Raw genomic sequence first — 23,680 nt, 5'->3', positions numbered from 1 at the left:
TATACTGAATTAGGATGTTTTGAATCAATTCATTATATTTTATGTTATTGATGTTATCTGATTCTAGCAGTGGGTTAAATCTGTAGCTACTTGTCACATGTCTATGATTACATTCTTACACATCATAGAACAGCTTGATAATAATAAGTGGCGATTCTTGGGAATCTTGAAACTTATTGATGAGAACCTGATATAACCAGTGACTGTGGTTTGTGAGGAGGTTATGAACTTTAATTTGAGGCCTGAGAAAGAATGAACCTTATAAGCATACTTCATGTTTCCTGTCATCTCATTAAAGCACTAGGATTCCATTAAACTTAGTTTGATGACAGCTTTATTATACTATTTATCAATAACTGTACGTACTTCTGATTTATAAGACTATGTTCTCAAATATGTATACATTACTTAATGTTTATTTCAAGCTAATTACAATGTAAAATATTATCTCAGGCATGATCATATCACAACACTTGATTATTAAGACTCAATGTGAAATTATTTTCCAAACAATAAGAAAATATTATATCCACTGGCCAACATTGGGGCAATACTGTCAGCCACCCCTGCCTCAGGTAACTACTATGCCATTTTCTTATATGAGACCAACTTTTCTTCCCTGCCATTTTCTTTTGAAATTCTGGGTCATGGGACTTAGAGACTTGCTCGTGTATTCAACATTAAGCATTGTCTCTGAACCTTATGAAAGAAGCTAGTTGATTCTTGTTAGTTGGTTTTCTTGTGGAGTTCCTATTCCCTTCAGGGCCATAATCCTTCAGCCAACTTTTCACAAGAGTCCCCAATCTCCATCCAATGTTTTGTTTTGGGTATTTATCTGATGGTGGAGCCTCCCAGAGGATCTGCAAGCAAAATAAATGGTACAGAGCATAATTAACATTTCAGGGACAGATGCTTGCTCCCTATATATCTGTTAGATAAGATAAATTTGGAGTCATAAATTTTGTGCATAGTTGGTGTTCCTATCGTTCCCCTGCGGGTGCTGCATGTGGCCTTTTCATGTTCAATATGCCCATTGTTGTGTGAGTCAGAGCTAAGGTCAACCTCACTGATTCTTGGGTGCCACCCCATTCCAGGTCTCTGCCACATTCTTGAGATATGCTCCCACACACCCCTGTCAGTTGCAGATTTCCATCCATTTTCATCACACAAGGACTTTGTTATTTTCAATATTCTAAATTCTCCCATGATGAAGAAATAATGTGTTCACTTGCATTTCTCCTGACTGATGATATTCAACAGATTTCTTTCTATGTCAGTTGGGCATTGTGCCTCTTCTATGAGAAAAGTCTATCCTAGACATTTACTCCTTTGCAAAATCAAATTATGTATTTTCTAGGGTTGTTTATATTTTGTATATTTTGGACACTAACTGCATCTGAAATAAGCTCTCTGTGCACTGATTATAGACTTGTGCAACTCCCTTGAGACTGAAAGCCTATTCACAAAACCAGCTGCATGAAACAGATAAGTCACAAGGGGTCAGTTCTCTTACCTCAGGAAAGCCTACAAGAATCAAGTTGCAGCTTTACATGCCCACTTGCAGTGCAAGTAAAGGTCTCCATAAAACACCTTTCCATGCTATTATTCTCTAACAAACAATATGTTCTGGGCCAAAGCATTGAAGGACCTGACACTTATAAAGAGGGCCACAAAAAAGTGGACCCTGCTTCAACCAGCTACCCACATCTCAAAATGTTCAAGCCAAAGACATTTTAAAGTTATGTATAAGAATTTCAAACAAGCAAGATTAAGACAGCTGTGGTTGTAGCACAGTGGTAGATTGCCTGGTTTCCATGAAGTGCTAGAGTCAATTTGTAGGATCATAACAAATAAATATATAAGTATGTACATACATACATACATACATACATACATATGTACATACTTATCTGGTGTGGGGGAAAGAACTGGGCCAAATTAAAATAGACAGCTATTGTATATTACAACCTTTTTTATATGTCCAATTTTGTCTCTGATTCATGTATGAAATATTGTCTCATTAGTTTGGTATAACACTTGAACTGAAACAATGCCTGTGAAACATCACTGAACTATAACTAAAGTGCATTTCAACAGACCTGAAGCATCTATTGTTACAGTAATGCTAATCAAGCTTGCCTGTGGCAGTGAAGTTAGTTCAGGATCCCAAGGTGTAGGGTGAGTGAGAACTTTGTTGGTGTATTTCTAAGGCAGGACACTTATAGCTCTCATATTAAAGCCTCCTATGAAAAGTGAGGACAAGCCTGTATTATCCACGTGAGTTCCAACTAAACAGTTAAAGTCACTCCTGCCCTGGGATACCAGCACTCAGTGAACTTTTCTACATATGAAACTTCCCCTCTGTCTCATTCATAGCCATCTGCCTTTGAATTTCAGGCACTCTCCAAAGCAAGTTTGTAATGACTTTCATGTCTCCATTTGAGGAAACTTCAAGGTAGATTCAAATATTGCCTCCTTGATAGAATGGCTCAAGAAACAGAGGATGCTTAGAAACTCTTCATTTACACTAGCAAGCCTACCATGGGATACCTATACTTAGCTATATCACAGTGCAAAGTCCCAGGAGCTAACTGTGAGGTTAGTGATCAAACATAGAGGGGACCTTCCCATTGGGCCTTGCCCAGGCATACTGAAGAAGGAATCTGCTTTTCTCTACCTTTCCTCCCTGGATGATAACTGGTACTTTAGTGTCCAGTTTGCAGTGCTGCTTGGCTGAAAAATGACTATAATACCCATTTATTTTCTTCAGGAGAGAGTTTCACTTAGTTGTAGAATTAAAGCCCATCATTCCGTCAGCTTCAGTCTCCTATTCTTCTTGCTCCTAGTAGAAATGAAGTATATGCCATGGTACTAATGCTTGGAGTGAATGAGATCCCCTGGAAGTACCAGACTGCTCTAACTACTTCTGATTTCTTCTCAGAAATATTCAGTTAGGTATATCAATCCAGAGTACAGTTCTTCTTAAATTCTAACTGAAACTGTAACAAGGGTGCATGTGGCTTCTAGGAAGTTGTCAAAACCCATTCCATGTAAAGAACAAAGAATTCAACATCCAGGAATGACATAGTACCAAGCCATGGAGAAAGAGAAGTAACAGATTTACTTCAAAAACTCCTCTTAGTGTCTCCCTAAGTGGGGAATCTGCAAATGAGGCTCTGCATTGGTGGCTTATAGAACTCTGGATCCCCATCTTTCATTTATTGGTTGTACTTAAATGCCCTCTTTTGGCCCTTGTCGAAGTATCTTCCTCAAATATCTTCTGGAAAAAAAGCTGTCAACTGAGGAACCTGCATTCCATTTCCATATCTACCTATAATTCCTAATTCTCCCTCAATTTGTGATTAATACTTAATGAAGACAAGCAATTTTCATCAAGTCTGGTTTGATAGTCTTCCTCTTTCACAAATGAAACAAGCAGAGTAATGTTATTTACAATGTTATAGCTTCACAAACAAAAGCAAAGAAACCCTTAAGCCAAACTTTCCTGATGTTCTTGCCACAGCTTAGTATCTGGATGGCAAGGAAAAGGCTCATATGGTGAAATCTAAGACACCAATGATGCAATCATATTCAAGATGAACAAAACATCTCTAGCTGCAGAAAAATATTAATGAAAATATATTTGGAGATGAATATTAGATTACCAACTAAATTCACAAGACACGCTTAATTTCAATTGTACAGAGTTTATTCAGCATTAAGAAAAAAAAAAGCACCAAACATGTCAAACAATCATAGACAAGCAACAAAATCACCAGAATGTCAGAAAACTAACATTGATTTTAATGCTTCCAAGTGGAAATGCAGCTATTTATGAGCTGATTTCTGCTTACAGGAATATGTGTTCTATCATCAAAGGAAAGTAAACGTATCTGGAGATCATCAACTCACATAACTCTCTGAATATGCAGTCTCTGTGTGCATAATGCTTTATTGTAAAAATTCAAAAGAATACTATAATGCTGCCTACATCTATAGTTGGCTGGGTACATATCATGTATTAAGAGGTATCCCACAGTAAATACAATCCACATAGTTTGCCATCAAGCTTGATCTTACAAGAGTTTAAGGCACAAATAATCAATCTTTAGGAAGAGCTCATGATCCATATACAAAGTGTTCTTATAAAATGAAGAATATAAACTTCATGGGGAGTGAGTGAAAAGAACAACTAACTTAATTCACCTTGAGCAGATTATGCTAATGCATAGAGAGCATATGACTGGAAAAACCATAGCAGAAATGCATTTTAATGCTCAGTCCATACAAATTCCATTACAATTGTTATGGGACAGTGGGCTATGAGAGGCAGCTGGGTACCTAGTCGAGCACAGGCCTCGAACACTGGATGATCTAAAGAGACGGTAGGAGTTCGGCCTTGCTCCTGGGTCCTGTTTTTTTTTTCCACTTATCCACAGCCCCTCCCAAAGAAAGGTCTGTGGCCTTAGGTCACATAGCACAGGTACGTGGTAGAGGAACTGACTACAGCCCACAGAGCCTCAAGAGATCTCCATATTAATGAAATACCTAAAGGACACAGAGCATAGCCAATTAAACATTCCTTCCCAGACCCTCCTCCTTACAAACAATATTTAACTTCAGGCCTGCCCGAGAATGCAGGGTACAGCTTCATCCACTTTCTGCCAATAAACCTTTTAAAACCATGGACTTCTTCGTGTCTTTGGGGCTTACTGTGTAGAACCATAGAGGGGGTCTTCAACCAATGAGCCACTACCTAATCTCCCTCTGGAGGACCTCTCTGCATTCCAGCCATGGAGGCTGTCAACTCAAGCAGGCTAGCCGAGCCAGTCATGACCCAGCCAAGCGAGTCACGCTTTCAAGAGTCTTACTACCGTGTGGGGTGCTGCCAAAGCTTCTCTCCCTCATCCCCCCTCAGCTGCAGGCCAATCCAGCCTGTATGCCCCCAGTCTCAACTCTTCCATGGCTCCGGGTGGTGACTGGGAGCCCAGGAGTCTGAGACAATCCCTACATGCCTTCTTGCCCAGGGGTCTCCACCTAAGAGCTCTACCCCTGCGGGACTCAGATTGTGATCTCCCCACGCCTGGAGCAGAGTTCTGCGACTTCTCACAGCCTCATGTCTGCCTGGTACCGTGTGGAGTAAACTCAGTCAAATTCTCATGCCTCTGTCCTCTGAGCGGCAGGTCCAGATCCCTGGGGGGAAAGACACACGGGAACCATAACTCAGCCCAATGAAACATATGCCCATGCATGAGCTACAGCCCCACAAATTGTACCTATCACACTTTCTCCTCTTTCATGGTTGCTTTTCTTTATTCTTCTTTTTATTCATTTTTTTTTGAAACAATATGTCACTAAACAGCAGTGGTTGGCCTAGAACTAGCCACATAAACCAACCTGGTCTTAAACCCACAGAGATCTGTCTGCCTGACTACGTCTCTGCCACTGGGCTCCTAAAGAGTAATGTGTCAGCCCATTCAGTCATCGTGACGCCATTCCATTTTTAATGGAAATGGATTTTCTTCATGTAATATATTCCAAATTTGGCTGATTACTACCGTGAAACATCTCAAAGATGTTGGCATATAACAAAACACACAATTTTTTACTCTTCTGACATTTTTAACTATTCAAAGTATATTTTTTGCAACAAATGGTAATTAATACAGATAATGAAGTGAGTATTCTCATTTTAACAATTTTCCAGGATTGAATAAGTGAACATACTTTCTCAAACATATACAGTAACTTGTACTCAAATTGAAATGTATCGTTATCCACAAGTCAGTTTTCTGTCCATTTATCATACAATAGTTCAAAATATGGCTGTCACATTTCTTTATTGATTACCTAGCTACATGCTTCATTGAATTATAGATTTTCTTCTAACCAATTAATATACTTATCTCTTATTTTTAATCCTAAATTTAAAAACACTGGAGCTCTGGTGAATGATAGGGCTCCATGTATTCCTTTCTCTATATGCTCATGAGTAACCTTCACCCCAACATTTCTAAGCCGTGAGATGTAAATGAGACTGTCATCTCTTAAGAGATCATGTTCACAAGTGACAATGTATGTTAATGGCAAACTTTGTAACTGGGAATCATTGACTAGCAAAGGTGACAACCTGCTATCAACAAGTTCTGGATAGGAAACATTCAATTTTCCAAGAACTGGTTCAATGTAAACATGGTTCTTTTTATACTTCTCAGGAAGTAAGTGACTCCAGTTAACAAACTTGAACAGGTGTCTTGACTCTGTAGGCATATGCTCATTTCTCAGTGCAGCCTGAGGTAGAACTTTGTCTTCAGTCACATATAGGCACACCAACTTAATTACCATCTTCCTGGTCAGAATTGGACCATGTTGATATTCTTGATGAGAAGGTAACAAAGTATCAAGCAACTGTAGGCCAGGATACATCAAGGCTAGTGCTTTAATTTTGTCTTTAAAATTTGGATCATTCTGTAGCTAGAAATATAATTAAATCTAATGAGTCAATAGCTTTCAAATAGAAGGACTTTCAATTTCATTATAGTAAGCAGAATTAAATAAATTCCTCTGAAACTCTAGTAAATTTTCTGATAGCATTCAGTATTAGAGACATGAGAGTGCCATTCCATTCTTATCTATATAGAAACAATATACACTATGTTGCTCACAAATGTATTCACATACGACAGCCAAATTGGAAGATGATCAGTATCATCTTAGTGAGGGTGACAAGATTTTTATTTATGATATTGGATTTTTTTTCATGCTTATTTGTTTTTAGAAATTCAGCTAATGTTTGTGTGTGTGTGTGTGTGTGTGTGTGTCTGTGTGTCTGTGTGTATGTGTTTTAGTATATTCTAGTTGAACATTTCAGGGTTGTTCTGGAACACAGTGTTCCCTTGTCTCAGTCTCCCAGATGCTATAATAATAACCATGTATTACCATATCTAATTTCCCTAAAAGAATTCTTGACCTGAGTAACATAATGAGCAAAATCTACAAATATAATGAAATACAATTGCCAATACTTACACATAAAGTCTAAAGGAACTTGGGTTGCTCTAGAAAGCATTTAACATTTATCTAAGTTGTGTGGTGTGATAGACAATACAGAGAGTAATATAAGAAAGTCAGAAGATGAGAAAAAGATGTGGAATGTTGCATATGAAGTCTGTTTCTTATCAGAAATAAGAGGAGCTGTGAGTCTGCAGCTACATTCCTTTGTTCTTGTGTACTCCGCTTAGTGAACCTGAACTTCACCTGTGAGCATGAGAACCTCAACAGCACCAGCTTCTACAGCAGTTCTGAAACAGTGACTGTATCTGCTGCCAATTCTTGGGAAATTCCACGCTATGAAAAGTGCTCTCAAGGCCATGACATCATAAAGGCAAAGGACTTACTCAAAATGACAGAATTCCACAAAATCTCATTGGCTTATCACAAGGCTAATCTGATCAAATCCAAATTACAGCACAATAGAAGTGAGGTCATTCCAAGTTCAGTAAGGAAAAAAAAAATCCCTAAGAGTTTTTCCAATGGTCCTTATTCTTCACAATAGCTTTGGAATGAGAATTTTATAAATAAACTACAGCCTTTCAGATTAGTAGAAAATCCATTGGCAACTATAACTTAAAACTGAGGCAAATCCATGTGATACCTTCTTCATATATAGCAGAAGTGCTGTCTACAAGTGAGTTAGCACATATAATTATATTTGAGAAACAGCAAAGATAAACTTTAATCTAACCTTTTTATTTTACATTGAAATATAGAAGAAAAATGAGAAATTATTAAGAGCAGCGATTGAGATGTTAGCTTAGTCAATAAAATATTAGCTGACCTGAATTGAGGGCCAAACAAACAAAATAAACTGGTCATGCAAAATATACCCATTACCCCAGCACTGTGTGATTAAGGTTGACACAAGGGGACTCCTGAAATTAACTAGGCAGCCAATGTAGGTTACGTAGTGATCTCTATGAGTGACCCAGTTTCAAAACTCAGATAGAGAAAGATGGAGACACCCAGTGTCAACTTCTGGCTTCTATATTCATGAGCACATACTTGAAAATGCACATGCTTGTGCAAACGCATATGTGTATACCCCAGCAAACTTGTGAACCCTGAAATGCAGATATTAAATGAAGATGATAACGTTTAAAAAAGAGAAAACAGAGAACAATTGTTCTCAGTAGTAGTTAAAACTTTGTGTTGGGAACATATGTCTTTACCACTAAGTAATAATTTTTTTAAACTTTATTATTAAAAGCTTTTTGAATAAAGATCACAAATATCATTAATATCTATATTTTATTATAAACTCCAAAAGAGTACCTCTCAGTGTACTAAAGCACTTTCAGAATATACTATGCCAAATTCCCTTTATAGATACTGGTGACCAGGGTAAAGGTCCATTTGCAGTAAAGAAGACAATTGCTGAAGAATTGGCAGTGTCAACATTTATCCAGGACACTGAACACCTGATGAAGAACAGCAATGGATGTCTTAACCTTGGCAAGTCAGATGGGCCACAGGGTCTAACCCGGCCCAAAACTTCTGTCCCTTGAGGCACAGAAAGGAGACTTGGTGGCCACTTCTCTGCTTCTCACAATCTTTCCACATGTGACAGCCTTTTGTGGCACCAACCTGGACTCTGTGGGAAAGGCCTCATGTTTATGACAGAATCAGCAAATGGTTTTACACTCTGTACAATCTTTGAGAGCTTCTGTCCTATTACCCTGATACCACAACCTTGCCTGGAAAAGCAGTACATCTCCAAGGCTGACTCCTGTCTTCCCAACTAGAAAAATTATGATCTTGTAAAGAGGTCAACAATGAATATGGTGAGTTAAATTGCTTGGCTTAGTTCTAGACGCTTCTTGTAAGCATCCTAACAGAGTTTCACTACAATAAAATAGCCACTACAATAAAATGTAAAGACTGTTTGGGTAGCAGTGAAGCAAAGGTGATACCGGGTGGACAGAGCGGAGCAGAAGGCCATGATGTCAGTAGGAGCAGTGTGTGCCTCAGCATCTTAGCACAACAGAAGGGAGTCCCTGGGGTGACTCCATGTAGTGGATTTTTGTTCAGCCCTCAGGGACATGGTCCTAATCACCTTATCATCTTTACTTATATGTTTTTTATAATCTTAGTAACTCAAACACTTTACTATTTTTATTTATTATTAATTTATTACATATGTGTGACTCCACATGGGCCCAGCACCTTATTTGCTGAACAAAATTTCCAGTCTGAAAAACTTCAATTTGTGGTAAATATTTTGAATCTAATATCCCTAAACATTTCCTCCTGCTTTTCGCTAGTTTATCACGCAGTGCTCTTAGCTATCAACTCAAAGAACACATTCACTTTGCCTCAATCAGCTGAAGGATCAAAATGTGGAAAGGTAATGACTTTTTACATGCTACAACCACGTTAAGTAGACAATAACTATTACGTGTTTGTTAGTAGGTATTTTTACCATAGTCATATACACCTGTGCTTATATTTTTAATGTCTAGTGAAGAGACTCAATTCTTAAACTCGAAGAACAAGTTACAGCAGTTCCAATAGACCAATGATTAATTCCTCACCTTATGTTAAACATTGTGCATGTGTGTATATGTGGATGTGTGTGTGTATACAGTATATAATTACACAGAGAAATCCTGTCTCAAAAAAACAAATATAAATATATATATAGTATAAAATCAAATATAAGTACATAAGAATATAATTCTATAATATATTATATGTAATTATACATTTTATTTTATGTATTTATTATTTATATATATTTATAATAAATAAATATATAAGATATATTATATATAAATTTATATATAATATAATTCTATATTATATAATTGTATATTCTCACATATATTTATGCATATTACATGCCATTATATATTATATTTTATATATTTATAATTATGTATTGTAATTTATGATTATTTATATTATTTTATATTATAATATTTAGTAATAAATAATTTGTTACTATTAAATTCATTTATTAATTGTTAATATATATGATGAGAGAGAGAGAGAGACAGAGACAGAGAGAGAGAGACAGAGAGAGAAAGAGAGAGAGAGAGAGAGAGAGAGAGAGAGAGGAGAGAGAGAGAGAGAGAGAGAGAGAGAGATTCTCTATGTAGTTCTGTCTGACCTGGACTTTGCTCTGTAGTTTAGGCTTGTCTTGAACTCAAAGCTTGCCTCTCTCTGCCTTCTGAGTGCTGAAATTAAAGATGTAAGCCATTACCACCCAGCTAAACACTGTGTATATTATGCCTAAAAGCTTATTCAGTTAAGTACAAGGTAGTCTCTTTTTATTCAAAACTCTAGGGGTTTTTATTTTCTTTCTTTTATATCTCTGTCACTTTCTGAGTCATCACAATATGTAACTATTTATCCATCTACCTAATTTAACTCGCCTATTCATCACTTTTTCATCTTTCTAAATGACTTGCTGAAACTTTGTGAACTCAGGGGTACACAGTGCAGCTCCCTATTACAATGTTCCATTTTTAACCTCTATTTCATTATATTTGTTTTCAACCACTCAGTTTAGAATATTCCCATTCTTTTCTTATGGTACATTAGAGAATATTGTATAAGCAACAGTCAAGGTCTTGTTGCAAGTTCTGCTTCAAGAGGGACTTGAAGCTTGGATTCAGGGTTCAGTTGCTGCAGTCTTAGTAATTTCTCTGTTATTTGTCACTGTACAATGGAGTCTAATAGAATAGTCGATCATGCTAACGAGCAGAGGACCAGGCATGTGTGTTTTAATCATGTTGCCACGTAAAAGCCACAATAGCTTTCAGGAGTTAAGCATTTTCTTATGAAAGATGACCAAAACCTTGAAAATGAGATATACATTTTCTCATTGAGAATATAAACAGTGACTGAAAGTCCCAGCACAAACAAAGCTCAGTACGTGTGTCAAAGAATAGTAATTATAAATGGGAAAGAAAAATATTCTCAAAAACAACTTAGGCCTATTGTTGATTTTAGGCCTATGGCTGATTAGATAAGGACAAGTGAATCATAGGCAGAGTCATAGTGACCTGTCCCCTGAACCTTCACCCAATCGATACCCTGTTCTGAAAGATATCAGTATTCCCCCTGAACACCCACACTCCAGTGTCATCCCCTTCTCCACGTCCTGCCTTCCTGTATTTATAACTCCTGTGTGAATAAGTAAAAATTGCGATTTGAAAAAAAAAAGTAAAAAAAAAAAAAAACAACTTAAGAAAGACAACAGAATAAATATATACCCTAGAGTGCTACATTGCATGCACTATATAATTATGCAGCAAAATACTATAATTTATGATTAATGAGAGCTATATCATCTGTATGCGAAATAAGATCATTGTCAAAATGATTAAGATTTGAAGCATATATACATATATATATACATATACATATATATATGAACAGTGTTAAACAATGTTCCTCCATGATTTAACATCATTGTTTTCCACTAGTCAAAGAATTCTCTTTATACACTAGGAATGAATATTAAAAGTATTATATTCCCAATAAACTCTTTGCAGTTAATAAATAAAATAGTTTTCTTATGTTTATTTACAACACAAAACATATATCTTATGTATTCTAGTACATCTACTTGTATTTTTCTATTAGAGGGCCATGATCTACTTAATAGCCTTTTTGTTCACTGATGACCCCACCAAACAACACATTAAAATGATTCAAGAACAACTTTTGAGTATTTCAGGTTATAGAAGATGACGTTTCATTGGCTTTTATAATAGTTTGATAAGGGGATACTTTTTCTTAAAATAAATTAGTCTTGAGGAAGGAAACATATTACTGGTTTGATATTTAGACTGAAGTAAAGAAATATTAAAATATTCAGTAAAATTAAATAGATACAAACTTTGACACTGCATCTTATTTATAAGTATTAATAAAAAGAAGCCAGTATATGTAATAAAAAGTATACAAAATATTCATTTTGTTCTACAAAAGCATTTGTGGGATTTTGAATCATCTATTGGATTGAGATTGCCTTTCAAAATATTACCTATTTGATAGTGATTATTTAGCTGTACTCAGCAAGAATTATAATATGAGGTGACTTAATTTTATTACAGTAGGAATTATTCAAAGCATGAATTGTAGTCTAATGTTATCTATGACAATCTACGGGTTTACCACATTGTCATGATTACTCATCAATATCAACTGGCCTAGATTTAGAATCATGTAGGAGATGGAGATTGAAGCACATCTCTCTGAGTGTCTATGATGGTATTTCAGAGGAAATAAAGGGTAAATATGAATATTAAATATGGAGGTACCTCTATATCAGTTGAGGTTTCAGAAGAAGAAAAGAGGGATATTAGAAATGAAGGCAGGTACCAGAAATCATGTCCCCAGACATCTTGACTTGGGAGGTAGGAGCAAGCAGCCTCACACTCCTATTACTCCAGTTATAACCAACTACCACTGCCATGTCTTTGCTGTTATGATGTACTTAATGTTCCAGGAGCCATTATGAGTTGTTCCCTGTACTTGCTTCTTGTTAATTGTTCAGTTTCAGAGGAGAAAAGGTACTAATATATTCTTCACCTATAGTTATACAAAAATATTGAGAAATTCTTTATAGATTTTCTTCTTAATTTCAGGAAGTATGAACAACAACAAAAATCCTGTATTGAAATGAAGTAGAGCAATTTAAAGAAATTGGTGAAATTTTATATAACATTGTCAGGGTAAACCAGGGTTATCATTACAGTTTTCTAATACTTAGTTCTTGAGTTGCTGGGGTGGGAGGCTCACAAGGTCTAGGCCTGCACAATCATCAGACCAGTTCATGGAACCTAATCAAAAGCCTGTTTTAAAAGAATAACTTTAAAAGAGAAAGTTGGTAGAACATTTGTCTGGCAAACACACAGCCATTGGTTCAATGCCCTGAACCTTCCTCCATCCCCCTAAAAATGTAGGATTTTAAACGCTGTCCTTAGCATTAGACAATAAAGCCACATCTAAAGTAATATCATGCAAAATGAATAATCATATTTGTTTAATTTAAATTTCAGATATGACAGTATAAAAGTAATTCAAACACAGCTTTTTTTTGCATTAGGATTAAAATATATATAACACATACAACATACCAGTTGAGTCACTGTTGCTGCCAAGGCACCCCCAGAACTGTCTCCCATAATGCAGATGCGAGAGGGATCCACTCTGTATTTTGTAAGAACTTTATCCTGGAGAAAAAACTTGGTCACTTGAACACAGTCTTCAAGGGCAGCTGGGAATGGATGCTTAGGAGCAAGCCTGTAGCTTTAGAGGTAAATCAAGCAAATCCACAACAAAACCCTTGTTAAAGTTATGCAAGGAAACATCTCACTCTCATCAACAGATACACTGATATGTTGTCTCTACTTTGCATCCTAAGTCTCACCATTTAACTAGAGCTCACTGGTAGTGTCTGTCTTAAAGTGAGGAGTAGATTCTAGTTAAAGGTTTCAGGTATTGGTTGTAATTCTATTTCTGCACTATGGAATTAGTGAGATAAACAGCAAATTTTGCAGTCTTAATACTGAGTATTTCAGTAGTACAGTGGATAGATATTAAGCCCCAAGGTAATATGCATTTGCTTATATTTTAGTATACTGTTGTAAATGTTGGCAAAAGTTTGTTGTGAATATTAATACTTATTATTTGGATAATATCTTAAAATGTTCAAGTTATTCAAATATTTTTACCTAATAGTGTCAGAACCAAGAACATCTCTAACTTCACACAGGGTTTAGAAAAAGGTCAAATAAAATTTAATATCTCAAGCATATGATGAGTATACCTTTTTGTACATAAGTGAGAATTTTCATTTTACTTGCAGATAAAATGAGGTGCTTGAGATCCTGTTCATATTACAAGAGATGTCATAACCCTAATAAAACATATGTTTATTATTCTGGCCTCATACTCGTATCTAAAATGGCAGGAATCAAAATAATACTGATGACTTTGAGGACACATTGATATTAAAATTATAAATAAAAATAATACAAACAAAAATTCATAGAATATGTCAATTAGTTTGTTGGGTGACAGCTCTGAATCGACCAAGTTATGTTTTGAGTGCATGGACTGTGGTAAGAAATATCATTTTCTCTTACTCTATTCCAACAACAACAGCATCAAGCTTGTTTGCTGTCCGTCGGTTCAGATCATCATAGGCTGATATCTCTGAAATGAAAGGAAGAAGGATAAAATGGTACACTGTAAATAGCAAACCATGGAAACACAGAAACAATCATGAATGTGCTAGAAATGTGAATGTGATTAGTGGGTTGATTGACTGATTGACTGATTGATCACTTAATTGGAACTCAGTATCCAAACTCAGTATTTTATTGTCACAGGCAGTATTCTGTCAAAGCTCAAGAAAAAGACTGCAACCCATTACCAGCATACTCCATGAAATCTTGGGAGAAGTTTTAGAATCTCTGAAATTGAGTTGGCGATAACATTGCAGGCAGGATTATAATTTTCACAAATTTAGAGATTCACCATAATTATTATTTATTGAAGGAAGCTTTCAATGACAGGACATCAACTTACATGTAAGATGGGTGCACTATTTACTGTAGTTAGACCTAATGAGGTTTTTTTGCCAGAGGCTTACGTATTTATATAAGTTCATGCAATTTAGTGAATTTTCAAGTAAGCGTTAGGTTACCTTTCTGTATATAAGTGAGAATTTTAATTTTTATTAAAATCAAATAAGAATGTGCTCTTGCACTTATAATTCTTTGCAAAAATTAACTGTAGAAAAATAATTAATAAACTTAAAGGAGGTAGAAAAAGAAAATACTTTCATAAAAATTTTAACAGAACTTAATGTCAATTATTCTCTTAATTAGCAATATATACTCATTCACCTGAAGAGCATAAATTGAAATCCATCATGTTAAACATAAAAATAATAATTACCAGAAAATGAACAAGAGAAAATGATATATGACTTTAGTAAAATGCATGACAATTTACTGAGAATTCACAACACTTGGAGAAACATATATGGATAGGTAAATATGTTAGAGGCAGCAGAAGCAGAAAGTTGACAAGGTAGCAAAAAGGGAATGTAGGTGTCTACATTTAAAAATTTGACATGGGATTCATCAACAAATGGATGCTGTTTCTTAGAGATGTATCAATCAGTGTGGCCATATTTTCACATCATGGTAGGTTGAAAAAGAGGGTAATAAAAATGACAAAATGGTGATGAGCCACCAGAGGGGAAAGAATAGGAATAAATCTAAATGATAGTCTACATAGTGTGGGTAGGAACAGGGGGATGCTCAGAATTTTTGCCCAGAACATGTCATAAGGTAGAGGGAACTGAAAGACTGTAAAAGAGAGCATGGTAGTCACTATGAAGGCAAATTTGCCTTTCTTGTGTTCTTGGGTGTTGTATTTATTTTTCCATTTACTCCTTGAGAAAGCTATGTAATTGTGTCTCTTAAGGAATTCATGTGAATTGATTGAACTTAAGTCCAGCAACAAGGTTAGAGATGTGAAAGAGCCCATATCAATTGGATGAGCATGGAGGATAGATTGTAAACAAATAAGGGGTAAAGTAGAGGAAAAGGTGCAACCAACAACTGAAGAATAAAATACTGGAATGTGAGAAATATTAATACTGGTAAAGTACAATTAACTTATTTTAGCATAGTTTTTAGCTTCTCTTTTGTTTTAATATTACAGTTTCAAATGAAGGGATAAAGTAAAGGAGGAAAATGGAAGGACACAGAAGTTTCTTTCATACAAGCTAACAAAATAGAAAAGAGCAGTGGTTTCTTTAAGATTACACTACTCTAAGAAAGAATCAAAAGGCAAGAAAGAGACAAACAAGAAAACAAGTCTCAGAAAATAATGATTAGGAAATAATTTTAACACCTGAGGACTGAAAGAGGTCAAGGCAGAAAAGACAGTGCGTATTTAGGAATCAAAACGGGGTACAATTGCATATAGAAGAAACATAAATCAGGTGATGATTTGGAAGAAAATATATTTCCTAGGAAAGTAGAGCCTAGCCTTGACCTAAAAATAAACATGTCTTATCCTAGGATGTAAGTATAGAGTATTGAAAAATAGAATAAATAATATGCCAGTAAGTTTCAGGCCATTAAGGAAAGAGGAGGACTGGGAGACACCAAACATGCACTTATATCCCATACGGAGCAGGTAAAATTTGAAACAGGATGGCAATTTAGAAATGTCACTGGAGCAAAACAGACGGTCTAACTCCTTCTGAGAGGTGGCAATTTCAAGCAACACTGAGAGCTTGCATGGCCTCTCAGTGGGAGCCTTAATCCTCTGGATTCTGCTCAGAGGTCCTTTTCTTTCTTCCCTTTCAAACTGTGGGACTTTAAACACACACACACACACACACACACACACACACACACACACACACGATATTTTATTTACATTTCAAATGTTATCCCCCTTCCTGAGTTTCCCTGCTCAAACTTTCTATTTCATCCCTCTTCTCCCCTACTTCTATGAGGGAGCATCCCCACCCACAACTTACTCCAGCCTCACTAGCTCTTCCTTACACTGGGACATTGAGCCTATGGGGTCTCCCCTCCGTTTAATGCAACATATGGTAATTCTCTGCTACATATCCATCTGGAGCCATGGGTCCCTCCATGTGTACTCTTTGGTTGATGGGTTAGTCCCTGGGAACTCCGGGGGGTCTGATTGGTTGATTTTGTTGTTCTTTCTATGAGGTTGAGAGTCTCTTCAGCTGCTTTAGTACTTCCCCTAACTCCTTCATTCAGTGGAGCATAGTCTGAAGGAAAGGCTATCCAGAGACTGTCCCACCTAGGGATCCAACCTATCTGCAGACACCAAATACAGACACTATTGCTGATGCCAAGTAGTGCTTACTGACAGGAGCCTGTTACAGCATTCCCCTGAGAGGCTCTGCCAGAGCCTGACCAACACAGATGCAGTTGCTCACAGTCAACCTTTGGATTGAAAATATTTCTTAATTTATTTGTTTCTTCACCACTAAATGTGAAGATAATACCTATCTGAAACATGCTCACTCAATTGGCTGCCCTGCTTTCCATAGTCTTTTTGCTTATCTTAATATGTTCACAGATTAGAAAGACAAAATACTGAGTATTATAATGAAGCTGTGCGTTCACTGAGGACAGGAATGCTATCACCTATTTGTAACATCTGTCATGCACAATATCCCAAACTTTTCTGTGTAGTGAAGCCATAAGTCATCAAAAGTCTGAAATGGCATGTCTATGTTTCGGTCTCTTTGTCACTCTGTCTTAGCTACTACACTCACTTCCAGGCAAGAACTCACTACTCAGCTTTCTATCATTTTTATAAGTTTAGTACAAAGTTATGCTTTGTTTTCTAATCCTCAGTATTGTTATATCACACTCTACAACTTGAACAAATTTTAGCTACAGTATAGTAACAGCTATTATTTCTTATCTAACAAAATACCTGGTTCACATCATGATAAATGTTTATTTAAATTATAAGACTAGGATATTTTACTCTAAATTCCAAGTTTATTATTTGTACCTTCAAGATTAAGATATCAATATGTTAATTTAAGACTCTAATTTCCAACAAAACCATCTTCTTTCTACTTGGTTGTTCTACTAACAAATTATATATTTAAAAGTACATGAATTTTGAATCATACATTGCAATGTAACTCTGTTAAGATGCACATATTCCTCAAGTCAACATTGTACTGACAAATGTCTGTTAACTCATTGGTACACAGCAATTATTTCAATATGAATATATCAATAGTACACATATAAAAATATACTTACTATAACTTCCCAAGACAAAGGCACCACCATGAATGAAAATAACAGCTGGTCTCTTTCTTTCAGACTTCCTCTTTGGCAAGTACAGGCGAACAGGGATATCACTGACGTCTGTGTCAATCACTGTAATGTTTTCATCTGAAACTGGTTTTGTAAAATGAACTGATGTGAAAATTACTAGTACGTCTTCATATTTCATGAGACCTATGGCATCACATAATGTGGCCTATAAAAATAAGAGAAAATTTTAAACTGTGCATTTTTATTTTAATAACAATGTAAAAGATGAGATATTACTAAAATAAAGTGTGATCATACTCTTGATATTTATATCCTAATTTTATTTTGGAAGGAAGTCTCTCAAGATTATGTGTGGATATTTTTAAAAATTCTTTCAAAATGTCAATTACTGTATGAATTGTACAGTAATACACTAATTTTCTCAAGACTATAACATAAAGATGTGTAGTTTTTGCTTTCACATGATAAAAATCAAAAGTTTTATTGTCTTTGCAATATAAATTGTGATCCTGTGCTAAAATGATCACAGTTTTTTATATTTCCAGCATGAACTTTCATTACAACTTTATGTCTTCTATTACATTTTAAAAGCACAAGATAATAACTCATAAGTCAAATACATAAGGTGTGTACTTTAATGATATATACATGATGATTGGGACCATGTGAAGCTGAGAGTTCTGAAAGATAATGTTGTGACTTTGATGAAAGCATGAATATTTCTCACCCTGGAGTTTAAATACAAGTGAAGTAATCAAAAGACAACTGACATGGGCTGGCTCCTGTATTCATTCTTCAATCAAGGAATCAGAACATTTGAAAAAGAGAACTGTGGGAGAAAGACTGAAACTCAGAGATAATCAGTTGGGGAATGCCATGTCATAGAACTGTGCCTCTTTCTTTTACACCTTGAACTGCTGTCACTTCTGATCAGCTATTGATTTTGCAGCCTTAGATTTTCACACTCTATCTGCTAGAGCTGTCAAAGAACATTTCTACAACATGCACACTTGGGGCTCCAATTTCAGCTGTTACTCTCTTTGTATACTCTTCTGAATATCTTTTTTCTCTCACATGAACTATAAAGTTACAAGATAGTGGAGAATGAGAGGAGATCTATGTATATGCAAAGAAAGCATATATATTATAACATCAAAAGTTACAGTTTCTGACTATACAGGAACAATTATAGCAATTATATCCACACTGTATATTCTAAGGTAATCCCAGAATTTCAGCAGTTTAGAATTGGAGACAGAAAGCAGAAGCTATGGAGATAATTAAAAAGTCCTGATTTAATACCAAACAAGTACTGTTAATGATAATTCATATCTTTATACTATAATACAATTATGCATCCAGGTTTTTTCTTAGAACGAAAGTGAAAATCGAGTACACAAAATTCTTTAAAAGTTAATACTTCTCCCAAAATTATAATGCTAATTGTCATAATATTCAAAAGTTTTCTATTTTAACCATCGAAAATATTAATTTTATTCTTACCACAAGGTTACAAGTTTTAGCAACTGCATCCAAGGCCATTACTTTCCAAGTTTCTTCAATGTTGTCAGGCATGGGTGTATAAATATAAGATAAAAAGCTAACACAAAGCAGTCCAAAACAGAGAGCTTTGAATCCCATGGTATCCCAGGCTTTTCTCTGGGCAGAGATTAAAATATTTCCAAGAACACTGAATGAAAAGCCACAGATGGGTACACACTGGGAACCCTCTCAGTTAATACAACTATCTCACGATGTGGAGCTGATTCTTATTCAAACATTACAGTGCCAGTTCTAACTTGTTTAGCCATAGACTCTGAAATAGATGTTGAAATTCATCAGGTGAGGTACTTATTACTAACCTGTAATTTAAATTCCCTGCAGTGTTTTTTCAGTCTGTGATATTAATATGAGCATGGAATATTTTCAGGAAATCAGGGCCCAGATGCAAGGAATGGACTCTTCTTGAAGTAGTCTATTGTAGTTGCAATATTTTCTAACAGGTCTATAGAGAGTTACTTGCTATCCACTTGCTAATATCATCACTAAATATTATTACCTATGTTAACAAAGCATGCCTGGAGTGGGACAAGTTTAAGAATGAAAGAAAGAGAGTGTGGAGACTTGTTAAAGGTCAGTCATCCACTGAGGTAAAACTTTAAACATGGACCAGAATTACCAGAAAGTTCGGGACAAGTATTTTAGCAAACATTCTGGGTTTTAGAAGATAACATGATATCAAGAATCAAATCATGAGTCAGCATGGCTTAGATTAGCTGCTTGGTGTTAGTAAAATGCTGTTCCTAGGTGTGCCTGTAAGGGTGTTTCCAGAAGAGGATGATGTCTGTGTTGGTAGCTAGGCTCACAGATGTGGTTGGATATCATCAGATGCACTGAAAGTATGACTAGAAGAAAAATGAAAAGAAAGCATCATTTCACACTTTTTTTCCTCTCTTCTTGAGCAAACCTTGTTATAAGTTTAATCATATTAAGGTTAATCTGCTTCCATTTTCTGTCCTTGTACTGGGATTGTCATCTTTAATCCATATATTTGAGACTGCATAAACTCAGTTCTTGTTTTAAGTCCCCTCACCCCGAAGTTCCCAACTTCCTTATGTGAGTCTTTTTGAGCCCTGGTGAGCTTCCCAAAAATTCCTAAGTCACTATGATTAATTATTTATTCCCTTGGAATTAATCAGTCTCACCCAATCTCAGGAAACCTGCACAGAAATACCCCTAAACTTCAACAATGGATTCTTTCCACATGAACTTGTGTATTGTTTATCTTGAAGTCTGTAAGACATCTGGCACTCTTAGCTAGTTAACAAATATATTAATGAGCAAATATATTGGTGTATTACCATAGAATAAGAAGTTAGGCCTGTTTTCTAGCTGTCACACTACACTTACTTTAGTTGTCAATGTAGTCAGAAATCTGGGAATAAATTATAATTTAAGAATCATATATTAATTAAAATGACAATTCCCTGTATGGTCCACTACCTACACAGTTTCCAGGTCCCTGCAGTCTCCGTGGTAACTTGGGCAGTCAGTTCAGCTGTAAAGCCCAGAAGACAAAAAGCTTTTTAGAATGTGGAGTAAATACCTGTAAAATGAGAAATGACCCACCTTGACTTAGGCAATATGAGACATTTGACTCTCAGGGCATCCTGTTTTGTCCACAGTGTAGACCAAGCCCTGGCAGTGGGCAAGGGCAATGGAGAGGAGTTTCCCAGTGTTTCTTATATCACAATTCAGGTAGTCTTTTGTCAATGTAGCCTTATCTTCTCCGAGACCTTGCAGAGTGACTGTTAGTCTTTGGGATTATGTCTGTCAGAAGCTTAAACATTATTCCATTTAACAGACTTCTGAAAAGATGGAGGGCAGTATCTATTGAGTATACAACCTGTGTTTGTTTAATTACAGGTTGTTAGACAAGCTGTGTTTGTTTAATTACTTCTTTAAGAATGTATCTAGCGCCGGGCAGTGGTGGCGCACGCCTTTAATCCCAGCACTTGGGAGGCAGAGACAGGTGGATTTCTGAGTTCGAGGCCAGCCTGGTCTACAGAGTGAGTTCCAGGACAGCCAGGGCTACATAGAGAAACCCTGTCTCGAAAAACCAAAAAACCAAAAACAAAAACAAAAACAATAAGAATGTATCTAGCAAATAGAGCACACTATAGCTTAATGGCAGTAGAAAAAAAAACACAAGGCTAAAACATATATTTAAGGCAGTGATCTTGAACTGTTTACTGTTTAAAAAATCGTTATTTACCAAAACAGGATAGAACAAAAGCCTTATCTTAATTAAGTGACTTTGACAGATTGTATTAGCAAAGTGAAGAAAACACATGAAGTGACAAACAGTAGAGTTTTGTCTAGTGTAGCTTAGAGTTGATGTAGACCAGAATGGGAAGAAATCAGAAGGCTGACAGTGGTGGCGTAATCAGGGCACAGGTACAGAAAGCCAGTGTGTCTGGGCAGGTTCAGGCCAGTCTGTGCCATGGACTGAGCAGAGGCCACAGACTGAGTGGGCAGGCATGCTGTCTCATTTCACAGCCAGTTTCACAGAGTGGCTTGGGCAGTGGGGAGGAGTCCTGGCTCTGGGCTGAGGACTATGAGCAAGCAGCACTGATCCCCCAGGAAAGAACTGAGAATAAAACAGGGAGCATCAGACAATGGAGCTGGGGAGACATCAGCCAGGGCCAAGGCTCTGGGGACTGGCATTGCTGGAAATAAGGTAAAGACAGCATATGGCTATTTGCAGGCGCAATCCCACTTCTAATCAACATAGGAGTTTTGACCTGCTCTAATTCCAATCTGGGCCAGTTCCAGGCAGCAGGTGGCAGTGCAGAAGAGGAAGCTGAAGGAAGACAGGGCGGGCTCACAAGGGAGCACTGCTGAGGCACCAAGCAGGTGCCTCCTGCTGGGGCTTGAGACACTTGTAGGTTCTGAAATGCACAGACTGCCTGCAGCCCTTGCTGTCCCCCAGGTGGCCTAAGGCAAGTGCAGAATCAAGGGGGCAGGGCAGCACAGGGCCTGCAGGGCTGAACTTCCTCCTTGCAGACAGAAGCCTAGAGACCAGTAGCACTAGAATTCACAGTTGGTGTATGGGGAAAGAGAAGCCATGAAGAAGCGTTCTGTCTCCTAGCAACTTCACTAAACTGCCAGGTAGTGGTGGAGAGAGAATGTGGAGAGCTGAGGCAGGAGATGTCGAAGGGTGGAGCAGGCCAAAAGTGTGACATAACAGTCTAGGGTTGAGGGTGGGGTGGGGAGGCAGATGACCAAGGGAAAGCAGCAGCGTCTCAGCAAATACTGTCTCAGACACGACACAGGGTGTGGAAGCAGAAAGCCAAGGGAGCAAGGCGATTGCTGCTTTTTCCTGTGGCTGTGGAATCAAGGGGCAGAGAACTGGGAGCAGAGCAAGAGTGGAGCAAGCAGAGAAAGAATTAGGATGGAGGGGAAAGCCTATGAATTGCTAGCAAAAGAGTTGTTTTAAAAGTGCCAGTTAAGTGGCCATATAGAGATATTGCTTGCTGGGTACTTTGAATTAGACCTAGAAAAGCCCAAGTAAGTAGGAAAAAGGCGGCAAAGACTAACCCATTAGGTGTGGAAGTTATTAAAATAATATTCCTACCTGAGTCCTGAGAATAAAATTCAATGACTAATAAACAAAAACAAAAAAAAATTAAAAAGCCAGCCAGGTCTAGACATACCCGGTTGTCACTCAGATGCTAGTGGCTCAATGTGAGTCCCAGCCACACAGGAAAAAATGGTCTGTCTAAGCTTAGGTCTTTTCTATGGCAGCAAGAGAAAACCACTTCCGACAGGGGTGGAGAGGATGGAGTCACCCAAGGGTTAGAAGTTCTAAAATGAGGGTCAGTGAAAAAAACAGTCATAAAGACTGAATGTCTCTGTCTTCAAGAGCAGCACAGGGGTGGTCCCCTGGGACCAGGTGACGAAGAGAGCTTATCAGTTCTCCAAAGTTTAGGTGGAAAGGTCTAGCCAGAGGTGGCTCTCCATGTGGCAGCAAGAGATATGAATCGTTGAGATTCTAAATCTGAGTCAATGCACAAATATTGTGTTTTATAAAAATAAACAGACCAGAGATATGTTTGGTGGAGGCACAATATAGTGTGGATAAGGTGGTATGCCTACATGCCTCTGCTGAGGCATGATGGACCAGCCACACAACTGTATAGTATAGAATAGAATTTATTCAGAGCATTGGGAGGGGAGTTGAGAGAAAGGCTGGTGTCGGAGAAAGGCAGAGAGAGGGGAGGAGAGGGGAGGGGAGTGGAGGG

The 23,680-nt window shown here is 37.0% G+C and overlaps 1 protein-coding gene across 1 annotated transcript; it reads right to left on the bottom strand.

Annotated features, from left to right (window-relative positions):
- Positions 1–5,871: 5,871 nt before the first annotated feature.
- On the bottom strand, positions 5,872–19,517 carry LOC114617977 (arylacetamide deacetylase-like 2). Its single transcript, XM_028763667.1, has 5 exons — positions 19,380–19,517; positions 17,859–18,081; positions 14,160–14,229; positions 13,149–13,320; positions 5,872–6,474 (listed from the first exon to the last, which is right to left on the bottom strand). The coding sequence occupies exons 1-5, from the start codon at positions 19,515–19,517 to the stop codon at positions 5,872–5,874; spliced, it is 1,206 nt and encodes a 401-aa protein (XP_028619500.1).
- Positions 19,518–23,680: the final 4,163 nt, after the last annotated feature.

This window comes from Grammomys surdaster, unplaced genomic scaffold (genome assembly GCF_004785775.1).
Source record: "Grammomys surdaster isolate TR1022 unplaced genomic scaffold, NIH_TR_1.0 139, whole genome shotgun sequence".
Taxonomy (NCBI): Eukaryota; Metazoa; Chordata; class Mammalia; order Rodentia; family Muridae; genus Grammomys; species Grammomys surdaster.
Note: the sequence above shows the minus strand (reverse complement) of the source record. Positions and strands in the feature narration are given on the sequence as shown.

Excerpts from the sequence above, each read along its gene's own strand:
- LOC114617977 (XM_028763667.1), bottom strand. The coding sequence starts at position 19,517 with ATGGGATTCAAAGCTCTCTGTTTTGGACTGCTTTGTGTTAGCTTTTTA. Across the intron at positions 18,082-19,379 it reads CTAAAACTTGTAACCTTGTG|GCCACATTATGTGATGCCAT; the intron begins GTAAGAATAAAA and ends TTATTTTTATAG. Across the intron at positions 14,230-17,858 it reads CTTTGTCTTGGGAAGTTATA|AGATATCAGCCTATGATGAT; the intron begins GTAAGTATATTT and ends CTTTCATTTCAG.